Here is a 24,961-nt window from a genome sequence, read left to right as displayed (position 1 = left end):
AAGACCGCCCACACAGACAGCAAGCAAAGCTGCGGTGAGACTGTCGGTGTAGACCAGCCTGCTCCGCCCCCCGGGGAGACCTGGCGATGCCTGAAGACAGTTTGGGGTGCCCTAGTTTGGGGGTGCCACTGTCATCCAGTGGGCCGAGGCCAGGGCACAGTGAAACATGTGCCAACACCCCAGGCAGCACACAACCAAAACCAACTCCGCGGACAGCACGCAACCCAAACCAACTCCGCGGTCCCCCCGCAGGAGCAGGCCGAAGCTGAGCAGCCTGCTGACAGCGCCCTGGGCGGCCACCCGTGCACACTGGTTTCCGTGTGGTTTAAGCCTGTAACCTTCCGCGTGCCTCCGTGCAGTCACCCCATCCCCTGCGTCCTCATGTGTTAAACTAGGCATGAAATACCCCTGGCGGGGGGCGGGGATGGCAATCATGCAGCGAGGGGGCCCAGTGCTGGCAGCTGGTCTGTCTCCTCCCTTGGGCAGGAGGAAGCTCACCTGCCTCCCCCGTCAGACCCTGGGCTCCTGAGTTGTGTGAGCCCCTGGGCAGGTGCCTGCACGCTGCTTTTCAGTTAACACAGACACAGCTCCTAGCACGTGCCGGGCGCACCTCTAACTCTTTACCTGCGTTAATTCATCCTCACAGAAACCCTGAGGGAGGGCGCCATCTTGCTGACGCGGAAAGCAAGGGCCGGAGAAGGTGAGTACCTTACCCAGTGTCACAGAGCAGAGCCGGGATTGGAACCCAGGCAGTCTGGCCCCAGAGCCTGAGCTCTGAGTCACTGCATGCTGCACCCTCAGTCAGCGTTTGTTGTGAGACTCTGTTTTTTGATGGAGTCATGGGGCAGGATGGGAGAAGGAGGGGAAGGAGTGAGGGTGGGAGCTAAAAGCTGTGATGGCAGACACCTGGAAGAACTGCACCCACTCGCTGTGGCAGTAGGGGAAGGGGCCTTCCAGGGCTGCCGGCAGCTGGCTGGGGTCCACGTGGTGGCCGAGGGCCTTCAGTGAGGTCAGCACTTCCACCTGCAGGCAACGAAGTGGGTCAGTACGACCAGGGCACTCAGCGTGGGGACGGACCTCTGAGATCCCTGCCCCAGCACCCACTCACCCCTCCAGGGTCAACTCCCCCCACCCCCTCCACCCCCAGCTTGAACAGTTGCTTTCATGGTAACCAATCTTTGCTGGAAACCCTGAGAAATCAAAATTCAGAACCAGAGCCTGGTTAAGGCATAGCAGATAAACAGCACTCACGCTGCCATTCTCCCAGGCTGTACCCACAGCAGACCTCATTAATCAATCACAGAACTCATCCCCCCTGCGCTTGGCTCTTTCTCAGCTCAGCGCTCCGGGCAATCACACACAGGCATTGACGCTGGCCCTCCCTCCTGGCACCATGTGTTTGTGATCCTTGTCCTGCTCTCTGGCCACCCCAAGCTGCTATCTCCTTCCAGGAGCTAACGAGAGAGGTCACCAGTTCCTAGCAGTGTCCCCTAAGAGGCGGAGGTGGCACTGGGCAGTGACGTGGGAACAGCTCCAGAGTTGGACCTGTTGTGGATCCATCTGTGATCCCTGTCACTCAAAGTGTCACCCATGGGCCGGGAGCACTTGAGAAATGCAGGACTCCTGGTCCCACCCAGAACCACTGAATCCATAGATGAAGAGTCTGACTAGCTCACACGCGCCTCTTTCCTGGCGGGGAGGGGGAAGAAGGAGATCTCCTACACCCCTGCCCCGTGCAGGGGAGCTGGGCCCCTGCGTTCATGACCTGGCACCAGCCACTAATTAAAGGCAGCCTCAAAGTGTGACATCCCCTCTGCATCTGGGTTAATTAGGGGCAGAAACACAGGAAGGACCGGCCCGGTGTGGAGGAGCCCCCAGCTCAGCTTGGCCTCGTGGCCTCGGGCCTCAGTTTTCCCATCTGATAAGAAAGGGCTGGCCAGATGGACTAGGTGAAGCTTTTCACAGGCTCACGCAGCGTGCCATTCAACCTGCCAGGGTTGCCGGGGAGAAATCGTTCTGAGACCAATGGCATGTAGTGCCCTACGCCAGACCGGGTGCCTTCCACAGCACTGTGCCCCATCCCCTCGGCTCGGTCCGCCGCCTGTTGCTGCCGTCCTCACCTGGACATCACAGGCGGTCTGCAGCGCCAGGGCACCCCGCTTCTCCCCCAGGAACAGGACACTTCGGATGGAGGCCGGGGCCAGCGCCTGTCAGAGAGGACTCAGGGTCGGCTGACCCCTCCCACCCCTCACGCCCCCCACCCCCCACCCCGACACGCAGGCCGGGCCAGGGCTCGGGGGCTGAGACCTTGATGGGATGGGAGGTCAGCGTAGCGTAGGGTTCACTCCTGCCTAAAAGCATGGTTCCGAATCTCTCCCTCCTCCCTTCTCAGCGCATCTAAGCCTAAGCCAATCCATGTGCTGCATTCCCCAGGCCTCAGGGAATGATTGGCTGATGGATGGATAGCTAGACCAATCAGGGCTAGACCTAATTTCTGGCCCTCTGGGAAACAATCTCTCTTTGCTGTTGGATTGAAATTCGAGGCCCTGTGAAGTCACAGCTGCCACAAGAGGAAGGGGTGGTCTGAGGATGGCCCCCCTCCCAGGAGAAAGGGACTGGAAATGGAGTGAGGGGAACCAGGGCCTGCTGATATCATCTGCGTGCCTGGATCCAGCCACACCTGAAGCTGATAAACTCCTAGAAGGCTCAGTTCCATGAACCAGCGAACTTCCCCTATCTTGAGGTGCCTTGCGGCTGGGTTTTCTGTCAGCTGCCATGAACCGTCTCTTCCTGGGCGTCCTGGTTCCAGCCCTGAGTCCCCGGGCCCGGGCCTGTCCGGAGCCCCTTGCTCCCCCAGGCTTGCCGCCCTGAGGCCCTCACCTCCCGCTCACCTGGGTGGCCTGCAGGGCGCTGAGCAGGCCAGGCTGTGGGGGCTGCTTCCTGGCGTCCAGCACAACCACCAGCCCCTTGGCTTTCTCTTCGGGCCTGTGGGTGGGGGGCACAATGGCAGAGACTTGCCAGAGGAAGGACCCCGGGGGAGGCCAGGGGAACCGGCCGTGAGAAGCCTTGAGTTGTGGATGAGATTTCTGTCCTGGAAGCCCTCCCCTCCAGGAAGCCCGCCGCAAGTCCCCGAAGGCCAGCGCTCCCTCCTCAGTGCCCCCGGGAGACCTCACCCTGCCTTCCTTGCAGCCCTGTGAATCATAAACAGCCTAGCCGCCATCCCAGTTGCCGGCACTCCCCAGGAATCCGATTCCCTCCAGTCATGTGCCACCCCCAGGGCCGGTTTTGGATCGGTTGAAGCCAACAGTAGCAATGCAATGTCTCTAGCCAATGATCAGGTTAGATGAGTGTCATGTGATCAATTTCTGGCCAATGAGATGTGAGAAGCTTGGGTGGGGGGGCTTCTGAGAGGCACTCACTCTCTGCTTTAGAAAGCCCCCTGTAAGAGGCTGGCGCTGTGGCATAGCGGGTAAAGCCGCATCGGTTGGAGTCCCAGCTGTTCCACTTCCAATCCAGCTCCCTCCTAATGCACCTGGGAAAGCAGTGGAAGATGGCCCAAGTGCTTGGGCCCCTGCACCCATGTGGGAGACCCGGCGGAAGCTCCTGGCTCCCGGCTTCGGACCATGTGGCCATTTGGGGAGTGAGCCAGAGGATGGAAGATCTGTGCCTCTCTGTAACTCTGCCTTTCAAATAAATATATAAATCTTAAAAGAAAAAAAAAGTTCTTAAGGCACAGAAGGTGAAGTGGTTGAGGCTGTGAGCAGCGCCAGGGGACCCCGACTTCACGTCCCCGCCTCAGCGCCTCCAGCTCTGCCCGCGCTGCTGTCCCGGCCTCGAGCCTGGGGCCCCTCGAGGACAGGGGAGGAGGCTCTGGGTCCCGGGCACTACCCAGCACGAGGCCAGACCCAGGCAGGTGCCCAGCCAGAGTTTGTTCAGAGCGCCCGTGGGAAAGAGCCCAGCACACAGGACTCCACAGCACGCGTGGCACGGGCCACTCTCCTCGTCCTCCATGGACAAGGGGGCCGCGTGGCAAGCTGGTGGCGTCCCAGGGCCCTTTCTGCCACTCCCGCCACTTCTCAGGCCCCACAAAGCGTCCCCTCTGCCCCTCAGACCAGGAAAAGCCACTGCACCCGGGACAGGAGGGAGAGCATTCTCAGTGGCCAGCAGGTGGCAGCGTTGGCGCCCACGGGGAAGAAGGTTCCAAAAGATTTTGTCCTGCCTTCCTCCCCCCCACTCTCCCCCCTCCCTTCCCTGCAGCAGAACCTCTAGGTTGGGCGGGGGCGGGGGGGGGTGTAGTCCAAGGTCCACTCTGAGACTGCCCTGGCTCGGGGCCGTGTCTTAGAGCAGAGAACAGGGCCTTGTCCTCGCTGGTCCAACGCTGAATGTACGTGAGGGCTGGTGGCGAGGAGCATATAGAGATCAGCTTGGGCCACTCTTTCACTCCTCATTCAAATATTTATCACTCGGAGGCCAGCTCAATTACCACCTCCTCAGGGAAGCCTTCCTTGATTTCCCAGTGTTAATTAATATTCCCACGCTTCTCTTGCCCCAAACAGTGGGGCTCAGAGGTAGTCCTCGCTCCAGAGGCATCAGCGCCACCAGGAAACTTAGTGACCTTAAAAGTGCAAATTCACAGGCCCCACCCACCCCAGACCTAGTGAATGGGAAGCTCTGGGGAGGGGCCCAGAAGCCACTGGAACAACCAGGGCAGTCCTGGCGCACAGTGGGCTGAGAGCCATGGCCCCCCCCACCCCTGTTCTCTCCACCCCACCGACACCCTGCAGCTGCTCGTCCGTGGCTGGGGCGGCGCTGAGATCAGACGCCTGGATGGGAGGATGCGGGCCTCTGTGCTAGGTGCCTGGAGGGCCGAGGTGGGGATGGAGGGTGGGGTGGGCCAGGCCCTCACCTGGGGACGGTGCACAGGTAGGAAAGCAGCTGGGTGAGCTCGGAGGCCGTGCACCATGGCTCCTCCCAGGCCCCCTCGGTGGTGGACACCAGAAGCAGGGGTCGGCCCGCCCTGTCCCGGCCGCCTGGAAGAGAGAACACAGGAGCAGGGAGACTCTCGATGGACACCAGGACCTCCCTGCAGCCTCAGGCCTCTGCCCACTCTGCCCCTCCGCCGAAGGCCCTTTCTCTCCTCCTTCCTTGAACTCTGAACTCGTATGCACCCCTCAAGACCCAGCTGGCAAACCCCTCCTAGACCTGTCCTCCCTGACTCCCTCCCCTGCAGAGGTGCGCAGTCTGCCGGGGACTCCCTCTAGAGGGCGCTCTTGGAGCTCTAAGATCACGCAGACGGGGTTGGGGCCCCAGCTCTGCACTGACCCACTGTGTGTCCTTGGGCAAGTCCGTGCATCCCAGTCTCCTCGTCTGTTAAGTGAAGTGAGTACGACACTGAGCTGGCTGGGCTGTTTCGAGGATCACAGGAGAGGTCCCGGGCGCAGTGGCTAAGCTGCCACTCGGGACGCTCCCTTAGCAGAGTGCCAGCGACTCCACTTCCGGTCCAGCTCCCTGCTCATACAGACTCTGGGGGCAGCAGGTGATGGCGCCAGTCCTTGGGTCCCTGCTACACAAGTAGGAGGCTCAGACCGAGCTCTGGGCTTCTGGCTCTGAGCTGGCCCGGCCCAGCCCTGGCTGTTGCAGGCATTTGAGGATTGAACCAGGAGATGGAAGATCTCTCTCTCTCTCTCTCCCTATTCTGTCTTTGTCTCTCTGCCTTTCAAATAAAAATAAAATAAATAAAATGAAAGCTTAAGAAAAAGAAATGACGCAGATCCTGAGACGTACTTAACAGCAAGGCGCAGGGGATGGTGGCTGTTCCGCCGCCCGCCATCACCGCTCTGTCTGTCCAGCCGGAGGTTCTCAGCGGGCCGGCCCTGCTCCAGGAATCTGGGCTGCACGCCTCACTCTCCCCACAGAGCTCCTGAGGCCCAGGCCCTGGAGTCAGCGCTGGACGGTTCCTGTCTGCAGTGGGGGAGGCCCAGGCTCCGAGAGACTCGGCCTGTCCTGCTCTTTGGGCCGGACGCCCTGCACGCCCCTCGCCTCGCTCAGGTCCGCCCTGCAGTGACCGCCACCCGCCGCCTGGGGGCTCTGTCCCGGGAGCCTGAGACCCACTCAGCCGCCTCGGCCCCACTGCTTCCCACGCGTCCAACGTTTCCCCCGGGCCTTACGCCTTGACGTAATCTAAATTGATGATGTCTACGTGTGTGTACAGATACACAGTCGGCCTCCTGGCTCCGAGCGCTCCGCGCCTGCCATCCAACCGGCGGGGCTGGAAAAGACCCCGGGAAACATTGCCTCAGTCCCGAAGAGACTTTCCCTCTTATTCCCTGGACGAGGCAGCGCTGCGGCCATCCGGGGTGTGAACCTGCAGATGGGAGACTCCGCTCGCTCGCTCTGCCTCTGCTTCTGCAACTCCACCTTTCAAATAATAAATAAATCTTAAAAAAAAAATAGTCTCAGAACCCAAATGGATGAGGCAGGCCAAAATGCTGAGTGACTCAATCTGAGCAATGGGTAGATGGTGTTCATATTATTCTCTGCTTTTCTCATGTTCAAAAAATTTCTCTTGAAATTTATCTTGAGATTTACTTTCTTTTTCTTTTTTTTTTTAAGTTTTATTTTCTTTGAAAGGCAGAGTTACAGAGAGGCAGAGGCAAAGAGAGCAGAGAGGGAAAGAGGTCTTCCATCTGCTGGTTCACTCTCCAAATGGCTGCAACAGCCAAAGCTGGGCCGATCTGAAGCCAGGAGCCAGGAGCTTCTTCCAGGTCTCCCAGGGTGCAGGACCTGGGCCATCTTCTACTGCTTTCCCAGGCCATAAAAGAGAGCTGGATTGGAAGTGGAGCAGCCAGGACTCGAACTGGTGCCCATACGGGATGCCAGCACTGCAGGTGGCGGCTTTACCCACTACGCCACAGTGCCAGCCCTTACTTTTTTTTTTTTTAAGATTTAATTTTATTTGAAAGGCACATTACAGAGAGAGAGAGAGTGAGAGTGAGAGCAGGAGTGAGCGAGCGAACAAGAGCGAGAGCGAGAGAGAGAGATTTTCCATTTTCTGGTTAACTCCCCAAATGGCTGCAATAGCCAGGGCCAGGCCAGGCCAAAGCCAGGAGGCTGGCACGCCATCCGGGTCTCCCACATGGGTGCAGGGCCCCAAGCACTTGGGCCATCTTCCACTGCTTTCCCAGGCGCATTAGCAGGGAGCTGGATCAGAAGTGAAGCAGCCAGGACTGGAACCAGTGCCTATATGTGATATCAGCATTGCAGGTGCTGGCTTAACCCACTGAGCCACAATGCCCCCCTCCCCAAATTTCTTAGTAGGAAACATTTTTTAAGTCAAAATAATGAAATTGCAAAAAAAAAATGCTTAACTTGCAAACTGGAGATGCTCATTTGTGTCCCTGCAAAATCCCCTCACAATCAATGGGTCCCTGGAGTTGGGCATTGCTACATCCAGTCCATGGGCCCATTTCTCTGGTAAGGAAACTGAGGCCTGGAGAGAGAAAGCAGTTTCCGCAGGCCCAGGGCCCTGTCTGCCTGCGAGGGTGGGGATCGAACCTGACCCACCGTGACCCTGGCTGTCGTCTGCTGTAGACCTGGTGGCTGGAGCTCAGTCGCAGGTCAGTGGTGCCGCTGTCCTGCTCTGAAACCTTCTGTGGCTCCTCCTGGCCCTGGGGAGAAAGGGCCCGCTCTCCACCTGCCCTGAGGTCAGGATGCCTGCGGGCCTAAGCCCCAGGCCCTGCACCTGTGACTGCTTGGAGCCAGTCAGGAGCCAGGGCCTTTAAAGAGGCAGGTAAGTTACAATGCGGTCCCCATGGTAGGGAGGGGGCTCGGGCAGGAATGACGGGAGACTGTACGAGAAGAGGAGATGGTGACAGAGAGGGAAGACTCAGGGAGAAGCCGGCTGCACCAGCAGCGAGTCACCTGCTGACACCCGGACCTTGACCTTCAGCCTCCAAACTGGGGGAAAATTCATTTCTGCGGTGGGGCTGTGTTCTGGCAGCCACACAATCGGGCACGCCGTGGCTCCCCTTGCCACCAGCGGCCCAGCCGGAGCTGCTCACCTGTCACTCCCCCGGGCACGCCTGGCCCTCTCCCGCCCCTCCCCCTCGTTCACCCCACTCCTTCCACCCAGCCTGCCCTTCCTTCCATCTCCATCTGGTCAGTCCACCTCGCCCCTCAAGGTGCCCACACCCACGGGACACAGCGTGTTGCAGATTTGGGGGTGGGGCTTCAGTGCCTCAGTTAGGGTGCTGCTTGGGACACGCCCACATCCCACAGCAGAGTGCCTGAGCCGGCATCCCGGCTCCAATTCCAGCTTCCTGCGGATGCACACCCTGGGAGGCAGCAGGTGATGGCTCAAGTGCTTGGGTCCCTGAAACCCATGTGGGAGGCCTGGCTGGAGTTCCCAGCGGGTGTAGACAGCAGGAGTCACAGACTTCCTTCTAGAGGCTTCTACTTGCTCAGGGAGACTGGAAGGGAGGGCAGTGCTGGGGGAGGTGGTGTCAAGGTCATTGGGGAGAGAAGGTGTGACATCATCACTCAGGGCAGCGGGCAGCCACGCAGGAGTCTGCAGGTAAAGCCGGATTCACGGGCGCTGTTGAGACCCCGGGGAACTGGTGTTCAGGAATGCAGCTGGTCAGTGGGACCGGGGATTCTTCCAGTGTGGTCCAGGTATGGGGGGTGCGGGGAGGGGGTGGGTGCACAGGTGGGGATTTCTCCAGGTCAGTGTGATGCTGGGAGGGAGAGGAGGGTGTTGGAAAGGAAGTGATTATAACCGGGGGATCCCGGGGAAGGAGGACGGTGCGTACAGGATGGAGAGAGCGAGAGAAAGGCGGCGAGGCAATCAGCTCACGTTCTGGGGGTGGGAAGATGATGAAATCCGGGGTGGCGGCTGAGCTGGAAAGAGACGCGGCAGTAATGCCAAGCGGGAGTCTTGAAGGCGCAGCTTGGCCGGAGGGGAGCAGCTAGCTGGGAGGGAGGGCGGCGGGAGGAGGAGCTCCAGGAGGAAGGCCGAGGTCCCCAGGTCACAGATGGGGGCAGGGATGTAAGGGCGCTCTGGCTGTGACATCTGTCACCCCACTGATCGCCAGGGTTGATTCGGCTGATCTGGCTGGCAGGGTGGGCGTCTCCTTCCTCCCTCACCGCCCCATGTGCGTCCCTCCCGAAGCTGAGCGCTAGGTGGACAGGTTTGCGGTCAAGGGCATATAGGAGCCGGCGCCGCGGCTCACTAGGCTAATCCTCCACCTTGCGGCGCCGGCACACCGGGTTCTAGTCCCGGTTGGGGCGCCGGATTCTGTCCCGGTTGCCCCTCTTCCAGGCCAGCTCTCTGCTGTGGCCTGGGAGTGCAGTGGAGGATGGCCCAAGTGCTTGGGCCCTGCACCCCATGGGATCAGCGCCGGCCGTGGCGGCCATTGGAGGGTGAACCAACGGCAAAGGAAGACCTTTCTCTGTCTCTCTCTCTCACTGTCCACTCTGCCTGTCAAAAAAAAAAAAAAGAAAAGAAAAAGAAAAAAAATAGGGCATATAGGTAGCTGCACTCCCCTGCTGGCACCTCCAAACAAGGTCTCAAAGATGGCAGCAGAAGGAGCAGCCACATGGACCCTGTATGGCTGCCCAAGTACTTAGTACTGGGCACCGACTGTGCGCCAGGCGCTTGGGGCCCGTCGGCGTGTGTGGCGATGCCCAGGAATGGCAAGAGCAATCCCGGAGAGTGAGCTGGTGAGCCCGCCCCCGTCTCCCCGCTCGCCTCTTACCCAAAAGGCAGCCTGAGGCCGGCAGAAGGCAACTGCCTTCTCCCAAGTCACACAAGCAGCTCATGGGGAGCTGGGCCTCGCAAATGGAGCAGGGCCCTTTGGTGGGTGAAATCTGAGCCCTCAGAGGCTCAGTGCAAGTTTGGGTGCAATGGATACAGGAACAAGCGAGAGTGTCTACAAAGATGACCTGGAAGAGGTCAGACAGTACCCCCAGGAGCTGCACAAAGCGGCCAAGGGTCTGCAGAGGTATAGCGGTCTAGCAAGAAAAAGGGAGCTGCAGGGCAGTCAGTGGCCCAGAAGTGCCGTGGTCTCTCTGCCCCCCAGACCTTTGCATATGCCGTTCCCTCTGTCGGGAGCACTGTGCCCAGCTCTTTTCCTGGGTAACTCTTACTCAGACTATAGGACTGTGCTTATGCAACTTCCAACAGGAAGCCCTCCCTGACTTCTCCCCACCCAAGCCTGGACCAGGGGCCCCCTCCATGCTCCCACAGCTCCTGTACTTCCTGGTTGTCACATTTTTTTTTTACACTGGGTTGTAACAATCTGCTGTAAAAGGCTGTTGAGTGTAGGCACGCTGAGAGCAGAGAATGCATGAGATGTGTTCCTGAGCCCAGTGCTAACCCTCGGCTGGACTGGGTCACGGCTCGCCTGTGCCTCCATTCCCGGCGCAGCCTGCAGTTAACAACTCACGTCCAGCTTCAGGCCAGTTCATGACTGGCAGACCAGGTTCTCAAGATGCAGCCCCCTACGCCTGAAGATGGAGCCCATCCCGCGGAGCAGTCCATGCCCAGGGCCAGCCCACAGCCTTGTCCAGATCCTTCCCCTGCCCTGGCCTGCTCCCCCTCCCCTTCTCCTGAGAACCCTCCTCCAATAAACCACTCCCCATGATCCATGTCTCAGGCTCTTTCTAGGGAACCCTACATCCACCTTGGCTGCCTCTCTGAAATTTGGATGGATGGATGGATGGACGGACAGATGGATGGATGGATGGATGGATGGACGGACAGATGGATGGATGGATGGATGGATGAATGATGGGTGGATAGATGGACAGATGGATGGGTGGATGGATGGATGGATGGATAGATGGATGGATGGGTGGATGGATGGATGGATGATGGGTGGATGGGTGGATGGATGGACAGATGGATGGATGGATAGGTGGACGTACGGATGGATGGATGGGTGGATGGATAGGTGGATGGATGGATGGATGGATGGATGGATGGATAGATGGATGGGTGGATGGATGGATGGATGGATGGGTGGGTGGGTGGATGGATGGATAGGTGGATGGATGGATGGGTGGATGGGTGGATGGACGGATGGATAGATGGATGGGTGGATGGATGGATGGGTGGATGGATGGATGGATGGGTGGATGGATAGGTGGATGGGTGGATGGGTGGGTGGATGGATAGATAGATGGATGGATGGATGGGTGAATGGGTAGATGGATGGGTGGATGGAGAGATGGATGGATGCATGGATGACCGGCTAGCTAGATGGATGGATACCTAGAAATTGCTTTCATCTAATCCAGCTCCTTCTTTGGAAAGATGAAGAAACTGAGACCCAGGGAGGCTTCATCCAGAACCTGAGCTTCCGGGGCTTTACAAGCCTTCCCTCCACCCACAGCATCTGAGGATGCTCAGGAACCCCCACCCCCACCCCCAGCTCTCCACCACCCCCTTCCCCTTCAGTCCCCAGAACCTGGCAGGCATGCTATCCTCGAGTGGAGAATCTCGACACTCAGAGCCCCAATCCCCGGTGCAGGCCCTGGGGGCTCCTCCTGCAGGGCGGTGGGGCCTCTCTGTGGGGGGCCGGCTGAGGCTTCTGGGAAGCCAGTCTGCTCCCCAGCCCGGAGGCCTGAGTCAGCGGCTGGGCCAGATGTTTTGGTCTGAGCTGTCCCATCTGGGAAAAGCAACAACAAAGGCGAGGATGTTGAGCAGAAGCTGGATTTCCTGAGGGCACATGCTCTCTCTTCACCCTCTGACTGCGCTAACCGCTCACGACTGTTCCCACTCTCAGCCTCCTACTGTGTGCCAGGCTCCTTACTTCTGGAATCTTCTTGAGCCACGAAGACAACAATGCGAAGTAGGCGAGATCCCACACCACACAGACGGGGAGATCTGGGCTCAGAGAGGTTAAGCCCACGGCCAAGGCCACCCAGCCAGTGCGTGACAAAGCTGGAGATGTGAGCTAGGGCACTTGTAACACAGTGGCAGTGCCTTGTTCCATTCCAGACCCACAAGGCTTCCAGCTCCTTAACACCACACTAACACTAAACCCTGAAACCACCAGCCCAGGGGGGCCCATCCCTTACAACCAGAACCACCCTGAGGCCTGGTGTCAGCCTGACAATTGTCCCCTGGCCCAGCTGGGCACAGGGCACCTTACCTTCCCCCGGGGCTTCAGCTCGGCAGGGTCTGGGGGAGTGCAGTGGGCAGGAGACTTTCTGAGGCTTGTCCTGCTGGAGCGAGGCCCCTGCTGGAGGCGTGGGGGACAGCCTCTGCCCTTCCGAGAAGGAGGACTGGAGCCCAGGAGCAGGGGACGCAGAAGGAGAGGGGTTTCCGCCAGGACAGGTCACGGGCCTGGGGGGTCTCCCGCTGCCCTCTTTGGTCTCCTCTGCCTTTGTTGCAGCGGCTGGAGCCACAGGAGAGGCTGGGGACGGGCAGGGGGATGAAGCCTGTCTGGGTCTGGGCCCGAGCTGGACCCTGGTCTCTGGCTTTCCCAGCAGTCCCTGTGTCTGGGAGATGGCTGGATCTTCTAAGACACCAGCACTGAGGTCAGAGACGCGGCCCAGGTCAGGCTCTCGGGGCTGCTGTTCCAAGTCGCTGGCAGGTGCATCGTGCCCAACCTTTCGCTTCAAGCCCCCAGAGCAGGGCTCCTCCTGGAAGCTTGCTGGCTTTGCAGAAGCCTGCTCCAAGGCAGGTTCCCCACTGTCCCCTGAGAGTGGCAGCAGTCTTTGAGAGGGAGGAGTTTCCTGAGCTCCAGGGAGCTCTGCTAGCGCCCCCAAAGCACCCACACTGTGTGGCTCCACCTCCCTCCCCGGAGACTCTCCTCTGCTCGCTTGGGGAAAACCCAGGAGAGCCACGTAGTCTCCCTCCAAGTCCCGGCTGACCACGCTGTCCATCCTGAAGGCCGCCTCCCCGGGCCTGGCCTGCTCCACCTTGATGAGTCCCGGGTACTTGTTCTCATGCGTCCTGCCCTTGCCCTTGGCCAAACCCTGGGCAAGAAGCACCTGGCTGCTTGGGGAGCCGACCCGGTGCAGCTCTTGGGGGCTGCTCAGCCGGAGGGCCCCGCGAGCTGGGCTGAGGACACTCAGGGCACAAGGCCCGTCATCCACAAACTCTGGGCTGGCGATCTTGGCCCAGGACACAGGTGCAATCCCACTCTCTGAAGCCACCAGGCAATTCTGGAGGGGACTTCCTTCCAGGCCACTGTTGATGGCCTCCAGCCACTCCTGGGTGAAAAGCACAGGGTAGGACGACACGGGGACGGGCTTCTTGTCCACACTGCGGAGGTCTGAGGAGAGGCATTTGATGGTGATGCAGGCGGATTGCTCCTCCTGGGGCTCGACTTGGAGGTAGAAGTCCCCCGGGCGTAACCAGAGGGCGCTGAGCGGTGCCAGGTGGAGCACAACCCCCTCCCGCAGGCAGAGCGGCCAGCCCTGGTGCAGGAAGAGGCGGTGTGCATAGGGGGCCTGCGGAGACAGGGGGTGGCGTCACACAAGCCGACCCTAGAAGACTCCACCCATCCCAGAGAGAATCCTGGACAGGCCAGGGCCAGGCCAGCCACGTGGGTCAAGGCCAGGCCAGCAGAGCACAGTGGATGACAGGCTGGCTCATCTGATTGAACTCTCACGGTAACTCGCTGGCACAGGCAGGGCTGGCTTTGCAATTCTCACTTTAGGTGAGAAACTGCAGCTCAGAGAGGGAAAGCCACTGGCTCGGTCACACGGCAAACGTGGCCGAGGGAGACTGCCATCTGTCCCTGAGCCCTGCTAGACTTCACAGGCAGGTGGCCACCGGTGCGTGGTGACGGGCAGCCCGGGAGGCCGGCCCATTCTGATCTCAGAGGGAGAAGTGAGGAAGTGCGACGACACTAGCAACAGCTCCTGGGCTCCCGCTGTCTGCCAGGCTCTGGCTGAGCCGTGAGGGCCAGCTCTGTGTTCACTGCTGTGTCGCGACCCCCATGTGACACAGATTTTCAGAGAGGTGAAATGCATCCCCCAGGCTGGCTATGAGGGAGCCTGGATTTGAACCTGGGGCCCCTGAGTGCAGAGGACACACGCTGTTAATCCCGCGTGACTGCCTCCTGCTCTGAGCTGGCACGGATTTGCCTGGAAATACAACCCAGCTGCGTTCACCTACAACGAGAAATGAGGCTGCGGGAAAGCTGTGACCCTGTTCCGGAGGAAAACGAGGAGGCGGTCAGTGTTAAGCGTGGTTTCCGTGGCCAAGCAGAGGAAGTGGGCAGTTGAGGAGCTCGTCCTGGAGCAGCGTGGAATGTCAGCGTGGACGTGGGGGCTGGCGGCAGATGCGGCGCCGCAGCTCCAGTCCCTGCGCGCTGCGTAATGTCGACCTGCCAGGCTCTGTGCTCCACACGGGGAACAAGTGACCTCTCTTCCCCTCTGGCTCCAGCCATCTCCAGTTCTGGCCCCTGCCCTCTAATTGCCGCCTGCAATTTCCTTCTCCCGCTGACGCACGCAGCCTGCGTCCTGACACTGTTCTGGGTGACTGCCAGGGAGGCAGCAACGCTGGGCAGGGCCCAGGAACCTCTGTGGGGCCCCAAGGCTGGGGTGGCAGGGGGTGGGTGCTGAATAATAACAGATCAGAAAACAGTGGGCCACGCCTGCGAAGGGTGGGCTGGCTCCTTGGGCCCCTCTCCATGCTTGGCTTTGGAAAGCTCCATCCTGGGCGCTGGCACCCTACGCAGCAGGTGGAGCTCCTGCTTGTGACGCCAGCAGCCCGTATGAGCACCGGTTCGAGTCCTGGCTGCTCTGCTTCTGATCCAGCTCCCTGCTAGTGTGCCCAGAAAAGAAGCAGAAGATGGCCCAAGTACTTGGACCCCTGCCACCCATGTGGGAGACCCGGATAGAGTTCCTGGCTCCTGGCATTGCAGCCATTTGGGAAGTGAACCAGTGGATGGAAGATCTCTCTCTTTATCCCTCTTCTCTTTGTCACTCAGCCTTTCAAATAAATAAGTAAAAAAATATCTCCACCCTCCAACCACAGAGGCAGACTCAAGCCTGGCCAGCCCTGGACCTCGTTCCTCTGGCTCCAGTGATTGGTGTAGGAATGGACAGAGGAGCCAAGCCTGACCAATCAAGATCCTTCCTTGAGATTTTTCTACCTGCTCTGAAGCGCGATCCTCTCTGCTTTGCGGCAGGAGAAGCCCCCGGAGATCTGGGTTGGAAGGCATGTCCAGGGAGAGCTGCAACAGTGCTGGGGCCTCCGGGAAGCTCTGGGCCACTTCCTGCTGTTGCCACTGAGGCTGCCCACTTCAGCTAAGGCAGCCTGGTGATGCCCACAGTGCCAGCCTTGGGGCTGGTTCCTCAGGGCTAGGACACCCAAGGATGCCTCTACCCAGGCTTTCCTCCCTGCTGGTCAAAGTGCGAAGGTCATTGACTTCTCCCATGTGGCTCTCCTGCTCCATCTGGGGTGGGGGAGGGGTGACATCTTGCTTTGGACAAGCAAGCATTCTTGGAAAACCTCTGAATGGCCCCAGTTCTTCCCGGGCAACACATACCAGCCCACCCCGCTCTCTGCTTGCCTCCAGGCCCATGGCTTTCTGGGAGGAGAACTCACCCCCGACCCCACATCCCTCCACACTTACACAGGCTGCCTCGCGCACTTGCTCACACAGGCGCTTGGCAGGGATCAGGAAGTCCAGCAGGAAGCTCAGTCCATCGCCCCCAAAGTCGGAGTCCAGGAGCCGGAACACCTGAGCCAGGACGGTGGGTGCGGTGGCCTCGAAAGGCGGGTAAAGGCCCGCCAGGGCATGCTGGATGGCTGTGTCCAGGGACGGAGGGTCCTGTGTGGGCAGGAGGAGAGGAGGTGGAGTATCAGCAGCAACAGTAGTAGGGGTGTGGCCACTTCCTGTGTCACTCTCTGACCTCCTCTCCATTCCCCTCCTCACCCCTGCATCCACGATGGCCCCTCCTTCCTGCTCCTCAACCCCCCCCCCCCGGGCCCAGTCCCACCCCTGAGCCTTTGCACTGCCCCCCCCCCCCCCCCCCCGCCTACAGTGTTCTTTCCCTCACACCCTGCGGCTCTTCGCTCAAATGTCATTCTTTGGCCCAAGGTCAAGTGGAGGAACAAGGAGAGGATTCAGGACAGGGTCCACTGCCACCACCTGGCTGCCCTACAGGCCTGTAGCTCAAAGCTGAGCCACCAGGCAGATCCAGCCTGGTTCACCCCATCCCAGGGCACAGGCAGATGTGTGGGTGAGGACCGTGATGGGTGTCTTCCGCTGAGTTTGGGGTGCATTGGGCACAGTGCTCATGACAGACACAAAATCCAAGCCCTCGGATGCCTCCCCAGCTGTGTCCCAGGCACAGTCCAGGGAGACATGGAACCCGACTCAGCCACTTCCCAAGCCCCTCCTCCCCATCACTGCTTCAGGGATGGCCCTGCTGCTGCCTCCCGGCCCACCCTCAGATCAGCCAAGTAGTCCGGGTCTGCTGTGCTCTGGAAGCCCACCCCCCTTCCCCGCCCTGCCTTGCTGCTGCACTCCCTGGCCCCCACTGCAACCCAACCCCCTCCCTCTTTTCATGGAATCACCTGTTCTTTGGTTGCAGCCTCTGGTCTTCCTTCCACTAGGACCAGTGACCAGCGTGTCCAGCGCGACCTCCCCTGGCTGACTCAGGCCCACCTTCGCCTCGCAGGGGGTTTCTCTGACTTCTCACCGGCCCTACCCCAGCAAGGTCAGTGCCCCCTTTCCTGGCCTCCTTAGAACCTCTCTCTCTCTCTCTCTCTTTTAATATTTTATTTATTTTTTTAAGAGGCATAGTTATAGACAGAGAGAGGGAGAGACAGAGAGAGGGGTCTTCCATCTGCTGGTTCACTCCCCAGATGGCCGCAATGGCCGGAGCCGAGCTGATCCAAAGTCAGGAGCCAGGAGCTTCTTCCAGGTCTCCCACATGGGTGCAGGGGCCTGCTTTCCCAGGCCATAGCAGAGAGCTGGATCGGAAGAGGAGCAGCTGGGACTAGAACAAGTGCCCATATGGGATGCTGGTGCCAAAGGCAGAGGCGTAGCCCACAACGCCACAGCACCGGCCCCAGTACCCCTCTCATAGCTGTTCCGGCACTGATGTCTGGCTCCCGGAGGGCAGGTGCAGCCAGCAGAACAGACCGCAGGGCTGCCCGGTCTCTGTGCTCCCCCTGCACGGGGGCCGGAGGTGGCGGATCAGCTGACCCCCAGACAGGGCGGTTACGCCAGACTCCACAGTGGGCCCTCTGCACTCACCAGTGTCCGCCGAGAGTTTGGTGCAGCAGTTCAGACACTGCCAGGGACGTCTCCGTTCTCTACAGGTGCCTGGATTCTCTCACCTCCACCTCTCATGCCAGCTTCCAGCTAAGGTACAATCCAGGAGGCAGTTGGTCATAGCTCAAGTACTTAGACCCCTGCCGCCAGGGGAGACTCAGATGGAGTTCCAGGCTCTTGGTTTCCGTCTGACCCCGTCCCTGCTATTGTGGGCATCTGGAGAATAAATGAGTGCGTGGAAGATCTCTCTGTCTCTGTCTCTCTGCCTTTCAAATAAATAAGTGAGAGAGGGTACTGGTGCTGTGGTGTGGCAGGTAAAAGCCACTGCCTATGATGCCAGCATCCCATATGGCACTGGTTCCAGTCCCAGCCTGCTCCACCTCCGATCCAGCTCCCTGCTGATGCACCGGGAAAGCAGTAGAAGATGGCCCAAGTCCTTGGGGCCCTGCACCCACATGGGAGACCCAGAAGAAGCTCCTGGCTCCTGGCTTTGGCCTGGACCAACCCTGGCCATTGCAGTCGTTTGAGGAGTGAACCAGCAGATGGGAGATCTCTCTCTCCCTCTCCCTCTCTCTCTGTCTCTGCCTTTCAAATAAAAGACAAACAATATTTTTTAAATACTCAAATCTTAGAATAAAACAGAGCAGGAGCTCTGGGGGCCTCTGCCCTCCTCCAGAAGGGCGGGGAAGGAGCTCTTTCCTCCTCCCAGAGAGGGAGTGCTGTGCACTACGGAAAGGCACCGGACCGTCTCCTCCCCAGAGGCGGCTCGCTCCTGGGACCCGAGTTCCCGTCTGTGGTACCTCTGTGTGCTGCCCAGCTTTCTCTTCCTTAGTCTCCCCATCGGGAGGTGGGGCTTCCACTTCCCACCCTGCCTCGCTCAGATCATCATTGTTCTGGAGACGGTGGGTGCAGGGGTCTCGGGAGCAGTGCACGGCGCCACAGGCGGTGACTGCTGCTGTCCCTGGTTCTCCCCGGCGCCCCTGCCTGCAGCTGGCCTCCCCTCGAACTCTTGGCTGATCCTCCACTCACAGCCCAGGAACACCAGCAGCTTCCAGGAGCCCACGGCATGCCATGCCCTGCTCACATGCCCTCGCTTGGCACACGTGACGATGCCAGCGGTGAAATCGGGACACCTCATCTGACAAAGAAAGAAACGGAAGCTGATCTTGCCCGGGGTCACAGAGACCAGGAGAAAGGCAGGGCCAGGATCCAGTGCAGGTGTGGAGTGGCCAAGTCCGCCCCTTCCCTAGGATCCTGCTGCCTGCTCCGCTGAGAGTCCCCAGCCTCGGGGGTGGCCTGCCCAGCTGCCCAGCCTTTGCTCTTTTCAGCGGTGCCTAAAGAAACTGTTTACTTCTCACGAGCAAGGCTCGCAAGCTGAGACGCCCTTGGCTCTCACGTGTTGGCTCCGCTCACCACCAGCCATAGCCATTTACAGGGCAGCCAGTTCAAAGGGAGAATGTTCCAAACTCACAGGGCTTTTGGCCAGCGCAGGACCTGCTCCAGGCCTGCACCCCAGGGGCTCATAAGCTGTCCAAGGGCTGGGGGAAGCGCCCGCGAACGGGCCAGCAGCAGGGAATGCTGGCCGCGCCCCCTTCTAAATCCCCCGCCCGGGGCTGCAGGAAGCCCAGCACCATCAGCCAGACGTGGGCCCCTCCACGTGATTTCCGCGACCCTCAATCAACTTGTCTCCATTTCTTCCCAGGGAGTGCATCCCGGCTGGCCCTGCTGACAGCTCCTCCTGGGAGCCCAGGCTGGGTGCGCAGCTGAAAAGGAAGAAGGCGAGACGGTCACAGCCGCTGCCCCACGACCCAGGACAGAAGCCCAGAAAGAGGGGACGGCGGAACCGGGCTCCCGGCTGCTTCTGTGGGATGCACCTGACCTGCCCAGTTGACCTGGAACACAGCAAGGTGCTCGGAACCGTTCTGCCTGGGCGGGGCGGGAGCAAGACTCACCTACATCTATTTTAATGTGTCTTCAATGAGCCTCTGTTCCTAGTGTAATCTAAGTGTTATTTTTATCAGGCAGTACAAAATGTGCAGGCTGATCCGCCTTTACTTATATCCAAACCCTGGGACTCTTCAGTAATTGTCTGAAAAGAAAAATTTCCATGCAGTATGATCCACAGTACATGCACATGCGTGTCTAGACCAAGCCCAAGAGGCTTTAAATAAAGCGTTAACTACAGTCACCCCCGGGGGCTGCGAGAGGCAGGGGCCTCGCAAGGTAGCGTTTTCATTCGCTCCATGGTTCGCTGGATTTTCCAAACGTTCTGTAACCAGCTTGTGAGTGCTTCCACCCCAGAGGAAGAAAAATAAAAGTGTGCTTGTGTGTGCTGTTCAGGCTGGCTCGGTTCTCAAATGGTCTCCCCAGATGTTGCTGGCCGGGCCTTCTCGCCAGTGGGCTGGGCTTTTCCAAAAGGTCCACACTTGGCCGCCAGCTCCAGCAGGCACAGACTGTATCGCTCAGCCCCAGCCACCTCCTCACGTGGGAAGAGAGCAGAGTGAGAAAAGCCCAGGTGGGCAGGGTCCTGGGGCCGCCTGCCACTCTTGCCCGCTGCCGGGGGAAGGTGGGATTCGGCCTCTGGTTCACGGAAGGATGCTGGCCTCAGTTTTCCCATCTGTAAAAGGGAAATGCTGGGCACAGCTATCTCCGAGAGCCCTCCCAGTAAGGGCTTGCTAGAATTCAAAGTATAATCAGGTCCAGGAAGGTCTGGAGCTGGTAGGTAGCTACCAGGTGGGATCAGGCTTGTGGTCACTTGGTGAGAAAGTTTAAATAGACACGTCTTGTGCCTTTCCCTGCCCGGGCCCGGAGAGAGACTAGACCAGCAGCCACAGAAAGAAAAGAACTCCTTCGGGAGATGCCAAATTGGGAGAGGACCAGGTGTGAGAAAGCGGCCCCTAGGGGTGAGACCCCTGACGGCCAGCCTCCGCGTCAGGGCACAGCGGGGCCTGCAGCACACATCCCAGCTCGTCGCCATCAGTCAAGGATTGCTCTGCCTAACACTGCCAGATCCCAGACCTGCAGGGCTTGTAGTAAGAGCTCCAGGTTGTTTTTAAAGGTTTGCCAAACCAAAGACGCCTGTGAGCCAGACCCAGCCCAGCGAGGGTCAGGCGGTCACCTCCAGGCTCGGACTCCTGCAGCCTAATTCTAAAGGCACATCACCCTGCCTGCCAGGAAGTTCTTGCTCACGTCCAGCTACAGCCTCTGCTGCTCCAAGTCCTTTGGGTTTTTGCGGAGGTGGTGGTGGGAGTGAGACCTGGCTTCTGATTAAATGAACCTTTCAGAAACTGGAAATGCAGCTCAGACGCAGCAAGCCGAGGAGCAAGTGGGCATCAGCGTGCCCACAGTGGAGGCCAGCTCTGCCGTGTGTCTCCTGTGTGGCCTGTGTTGTATTGCTGCCTTGCCTCTTCCCTGGGCTCACCACCTCCCACCCCAGCCACATGACCACGACGACACCCAGAGCAAGTCTTCCGCACTCCGCGGCCACTGTTTATCGTCCCAGCAACTCGATGGGCTGAGTATGTATATTCCCATTTCACAGGTTAAGAAACTGAGCCAGTTTTCCCGCTAGTTGGCAGCAGAGCTGGGGGTGAACTTGCTCTCCTGCCTCTTCCCTGGGCCCAGCTCCTCTGCAACACACAGATCAAGCTGCCACCCTCCACTGCTTGGCAAGCCTTAGAGACTCCCTGCTGCTACGCGGCCCTGTGGCCAACTCACAGCTGACCTTGCCTGCTTCTTCCAAACACGTGGTTTTTGCTTCCCAGACATTCTCGTGCCCAGGCAGGGGCTTTATTTTTTGCTGTGTCCACATATCCTGCCTTGTGATATTATCATAATATCATTATTATTTACTTAGCAGGCCTTTTGACAATTCGTCATCAACCTAAGTTTCTTTTCTGTTGATCACGAATCTGTGCCGTTTAAATCGCCCCCTGCTTAGCCATCAGGATGAACACAATAGGGAAGACTCACTGAGCGCCATGGTGAGCCTCCCGGTCTAGCACCCGCGGTGAGGGCCCCGGCGGGGGGAGCACTGCCTCAGTGCTCGTCTCCACGTCCCTGCTCTCGCCACACCCCTACCCGGATGGCACGAGCTCCTCCACACCCTGCGGAGCCCCTGCCCCACCGCCAGCTCTGCTCTGAGCTTTTCACATGTGAGCGCCCAGGCGCCTGCTCCCACTCCCTTCACACAGCCCAGCTCTCAGCACAGACAGCTGCCTCCCCACAGAGCGCGGGCCCCCACGGCTGGGACCAAGCGCTTAGCCAGGGCCCGGCACACAGCAGGGGCTTGAGGTATAGGCTCCATGGCAATGTTGAAGGAAGTGAACTAGACTCAACCAGTGCTTCTCAAAGCTTGGGGTGAGGTCACAGAGGACTCCCACGGCCATCGTGTGAAACCACAGCAAGGAAGTTGTCCCCAGCTCCCCCCGGCCACCCCTTGTCTCCTCTGATGCCCCTGGTGCCAGCAGGCAGGCAGCTTCTCAACAGCTCCTGGGACCTCTGTCACTACTTCTAGCAAAATGAAAGCAGTGCCCAGGCTGGGAGTCGTCCGCCGGAGCCGACCAGCACCGGGGGCCTTCGCTGCTCCTGCTCACCCAGCTGCCTGCCATTTGTGACAACACATTCTGATTTTTCCAGTTGTGAGAGCAAGCTTCCTACTTAGATACATTTTACATGGATGAAGTAAGTTGACTGAAAGAGAAAATGTTGAGCAAACACTGAGTAGTAGGTTTTATTATTTCCTTATAGGATTTTACCCAGCGAGTGGACACATGAAAGCTGGCATTTGGGAAACTTTGACGACACTGGCATTTGGGAAACGCGGGACAGGAATAAATCTCCAATCCCTTTGCCATAAGATTCTCTGAGATGGGCTTCCCCAAACACCAGCCAGCCATTCATCAAGTCATGCCACAAGCTACAACTGTGACAAGTGCCACGACATACAAGAGTGAGAGTTGGGGAAATTCAGGAAGGCTTTCCCGAGGAGGTGACATTTGGTGGAGATTTACAGAATGACTGGAAATTCATTAGGAAGTGAGCCAGCCAGCAGGAGCAGCACCTGCAGGGGCTGGGGAGGGGCGAGTATGAACCACTCACATCTCTAGACCAAGGCCAGAGGGGCTGGAGCACGGAGGTAAGGCCTGCGAGGTGGGCAGGTGATAACCACAACTATTTAAAGCCAGAGAAGGGAAGGACAGCCACCCGTCACTTCCACTCGGGAGAGAGCCGCTCAGCCTTTGACGGAGCAGCCCAGGGCCCGAGCTTGGTTTGAGGAACTGGGGTCCAGTGAGGGGGCTCTGGATTCGAGAATTGGTAACTGGGTCAGATGCAAACCCAGGAGAGGTGTAGCCCACACCTCTTTGTGCAGCACATGGCAGCAGGGTTAGTAGTGACAGCCGAGTGCGGGCTCAGACTCCAAGCTGTGCTAATCTGGACTTCCTGGTGGGGTGCACTTGGGCAGTCGGTGGAGCTCCCAGAGGCTGGGTCCCCCCCATTCGGCGGGCGGAGACACCAGTGGCTCCAGGCAGTGCTCTGTGAGCACCCACATGTAAACCACCTAGCATGGGGCCTGGTCTGCAGGGGGAGGTGGACGACCTCTGGCCCGGGACGACTGTTTCCAGCCGGCACCGGGGCAGTGTGTGCACGGGTTCGGCTGTGTGCGCATGCAGGCACCTGGGTTCACAGCGCAGTGCTGTGCACAGGCGCTGACTGGCCAGGTGTTAGCAGCTCCCACACTGTGGACAAGGCCTGTGTGTAGGAGAGGGCACACGTGTGGGACCGTGCAACTGTGTGCACGAAATCCCTCAGCACAGCCGCCTTCTGCAGGTGGGTGGGCACACTGAAACCCGCACAAAGTCCTCGTGGGGTTAAACTCCCCGCCTGTCTTCCCCGTCCTGTGCAAATCCCCTAGGATTCCGAAAATCGCTCCTGTGTAGCTGCCTGGACTCTTGGGCCCCTCTGGAGCTGGGCTGGGATTCCTTGAAAACACAGGCTACTTTCTTCCCTCGTTCCCAGATGCCTGCCCGGACGTGCAGGCTCAGACACGCACCTGGCGCCCACGCACCCTCTGCATAGAGCGCCCCGGCGGTCTCAGGGGTCGTCCACGAGGCCCAAGGGGAGGCCACCCCCCTCGTCGCCCTGCCGGGGCCACCTCCCCACCGAGTCCCCCAGCCGCCCGCCCTGCAGGCGGGCGAGGCTGAAACAAAACCATCCCAAGTTACGGTTCACTCCTCCCTGCTTGCGCCTCTGCGCTCTTCGCCCGCCCGGCGCTGTCTGGCGAGGCAAAAGGAGGCTTTAACTCGCATCTACCCGGACCCCGCGCGGGATGCTACGCAAACCTGCTCTCCAGCCCCGCCCGCGTCTAGAACGCAGACCCCCGCAGGTCGTGACCGAGCCCCCAGCGCCAGGATTCAGGCCGGGAGCCGCGCTGCGCCTTCGTTGGCCCATCCCGCCCCATCCACCGCACGCACCAGGGGCCCAGCGACGACCTGGCCAGAGAGGAGCCCGTGCATGACCCCGACTCTACCCCTGCTGGGGTGAGGGTGCCGCACAGACTCCTGGCCACGTCGGGAGGATGTGCCCCGCCGACAGGGGGCAGAACGGGGTGGTCCTGGCCTCGGCTAGCGTTACCATGGTGACAAGGGCGGCGGTGGCTCCTCTGCTGGGCGCCTGGTTCGTGGGTCCGCGGGTCCTTACGTCCGGCGCAGCCCCCGACCCCGTCTAGCCCCGGAGCGTGCGAAGCGGAGCGAATGGGCCCCAGGCGCCGACCCCGGCCTCGTCTCCGAGGGAGCGGCCGGGAGCCGAGGGGAGAGCGCGAGAGCGAGGAGCGGGGACAAGGGGCGGCCACCAGCCGAGGGGCGGCCGCAGGGGCGGGCCGGGCTCGGCGCGACAGCGGCCCCTTTGTGCTGCGCCCGGGCCCCGGCCCCGCCCGCCGCCGCCGCCGCCGCGGGTGATGAGAACCAGGCGCCCCCGCCCGGCCCCGGCCCGCGGCTGCCAGGAGGAACTCGAGCCGGTCCCGCCGCGTTTGCTTCCCGCGGCGCCCGCGTCCCCGCCCCGCAGCCCCGCCGGGCAGCGCGCCGCTGGGGCCAGCGCCCGCGGGCCTCGGGTCGCCTGGCTGCCCTCTCTTCATCCGCTCCCCAACAACTCGCAGGGTCCCCGGGCCTCCGCGTCCTCCTGTGTGCCCTAGGATGGTGACCTGCCACTTAGACGTGCTGGGCACCCGCGAGCCTCTGCCCAGCGGGGCCCGACTGTTTGCCACTTCTGTTCTTGTGGGACACCGTGAGGCGCTGTGTGACCTTGGCCAAGTCGTCGGTGGCTCCTGGGCCTCAGTTTCGGAGCGACACTGAGAAAGCAGCTGGTGCTCGCTGTGGTCTGAGTGTTCGTGTCCCAGGAATGTGTGCGAGGCCACCTAACCTGGAGAGCTGCTGTGGGCAGAGCCTGGGCCTGGGGAAGTGGCCCAGTGGGCTGCTGGTCCTGGTTCCCTCCACGGGTGAGCACCCAGCCCGAAGGCACCGCGGGGGAAGCAGAAATCAGGGCCCCCACCAGACCCTTGATGGTGACTTTGGACTTCACACCTCCAGGACTGGGAGCCCCCATTTTCTAAGTCTCTGGGGAAGGGATTTCATAATAACCACCCAAGCAGACCAAGACGAGGGCTCAGGCTACTTCTTGGTTGGATGACTCAGGGATTCTTTCATTTATTTATCAAACATGGT

The 24,961-nt window shown here is 60.0% G+C and overlaps 1 protein-coding gene across 1 annotated transcript in view; it reads right to left on the bottom strand.

Moving 5' to 3' along the window:
• KIAA1755 (KIAA1755 ortholog) overlaps positions 1–24,112 on the bottom strand; it is a 36,870-nt gene extending 12,758 nt beyond the window's left edge. Inside the window, exons 1-8 of the mRNA XM_008256004.4 lie at positions 23,877–24,112; positions 15,594–15,791; positions 12,153–13,458; positions 11,466–11,666; positions 4,907–5,030; positions 2,892–2,985; positions 2,121–2,207; positions 907–1,023 (exon numbers count right to left, since the gene is read on the bottom strand). Of these exons, the coding sequence (XP_008254226.3) occupies positions 907–1,023; positions 2,121–2,207; positions 2,892–2,985; positions 4,907–5,030; positions 11,466–11,666; positions 12,153–13,458; positions 15,594–15,791; positions 23,877–23,879 (2,130 nt within the window). The 5' untranslated portion in view covers positions 23,880–24,112. The remainder of the gene's footprint in view (positions 1–906; positions 1,024–2,120; positions 2,208–2,891; positions 2,986–4,906; positions 5,031–11,465; positions 11,667–12,152; positions 13,459–15,593; positions 15,792–23,876) is intronic.
• Between the last annotated feature and the right edge of the window lie 849 nt (positions 24,113–24,961).

This window comes from Oryctolagus cuniculus, chromosome 11, assembly GCF_964237555.1.
Source record: "Oryctolagus cuniculus chromosome 11, mOryCun1.1, whole genome shotgun sequence".
NCBI lineage: Eukaryota > Metazoa > Chordata > Mammalia > Lagomorpha > Leporidae > Oryctolagus > Oryctolagus cuniculus.
Note: the sequence above shows the minus strand (reverse complement) of the source record. Positions and strands in the feature narration are given on the sequence as shown.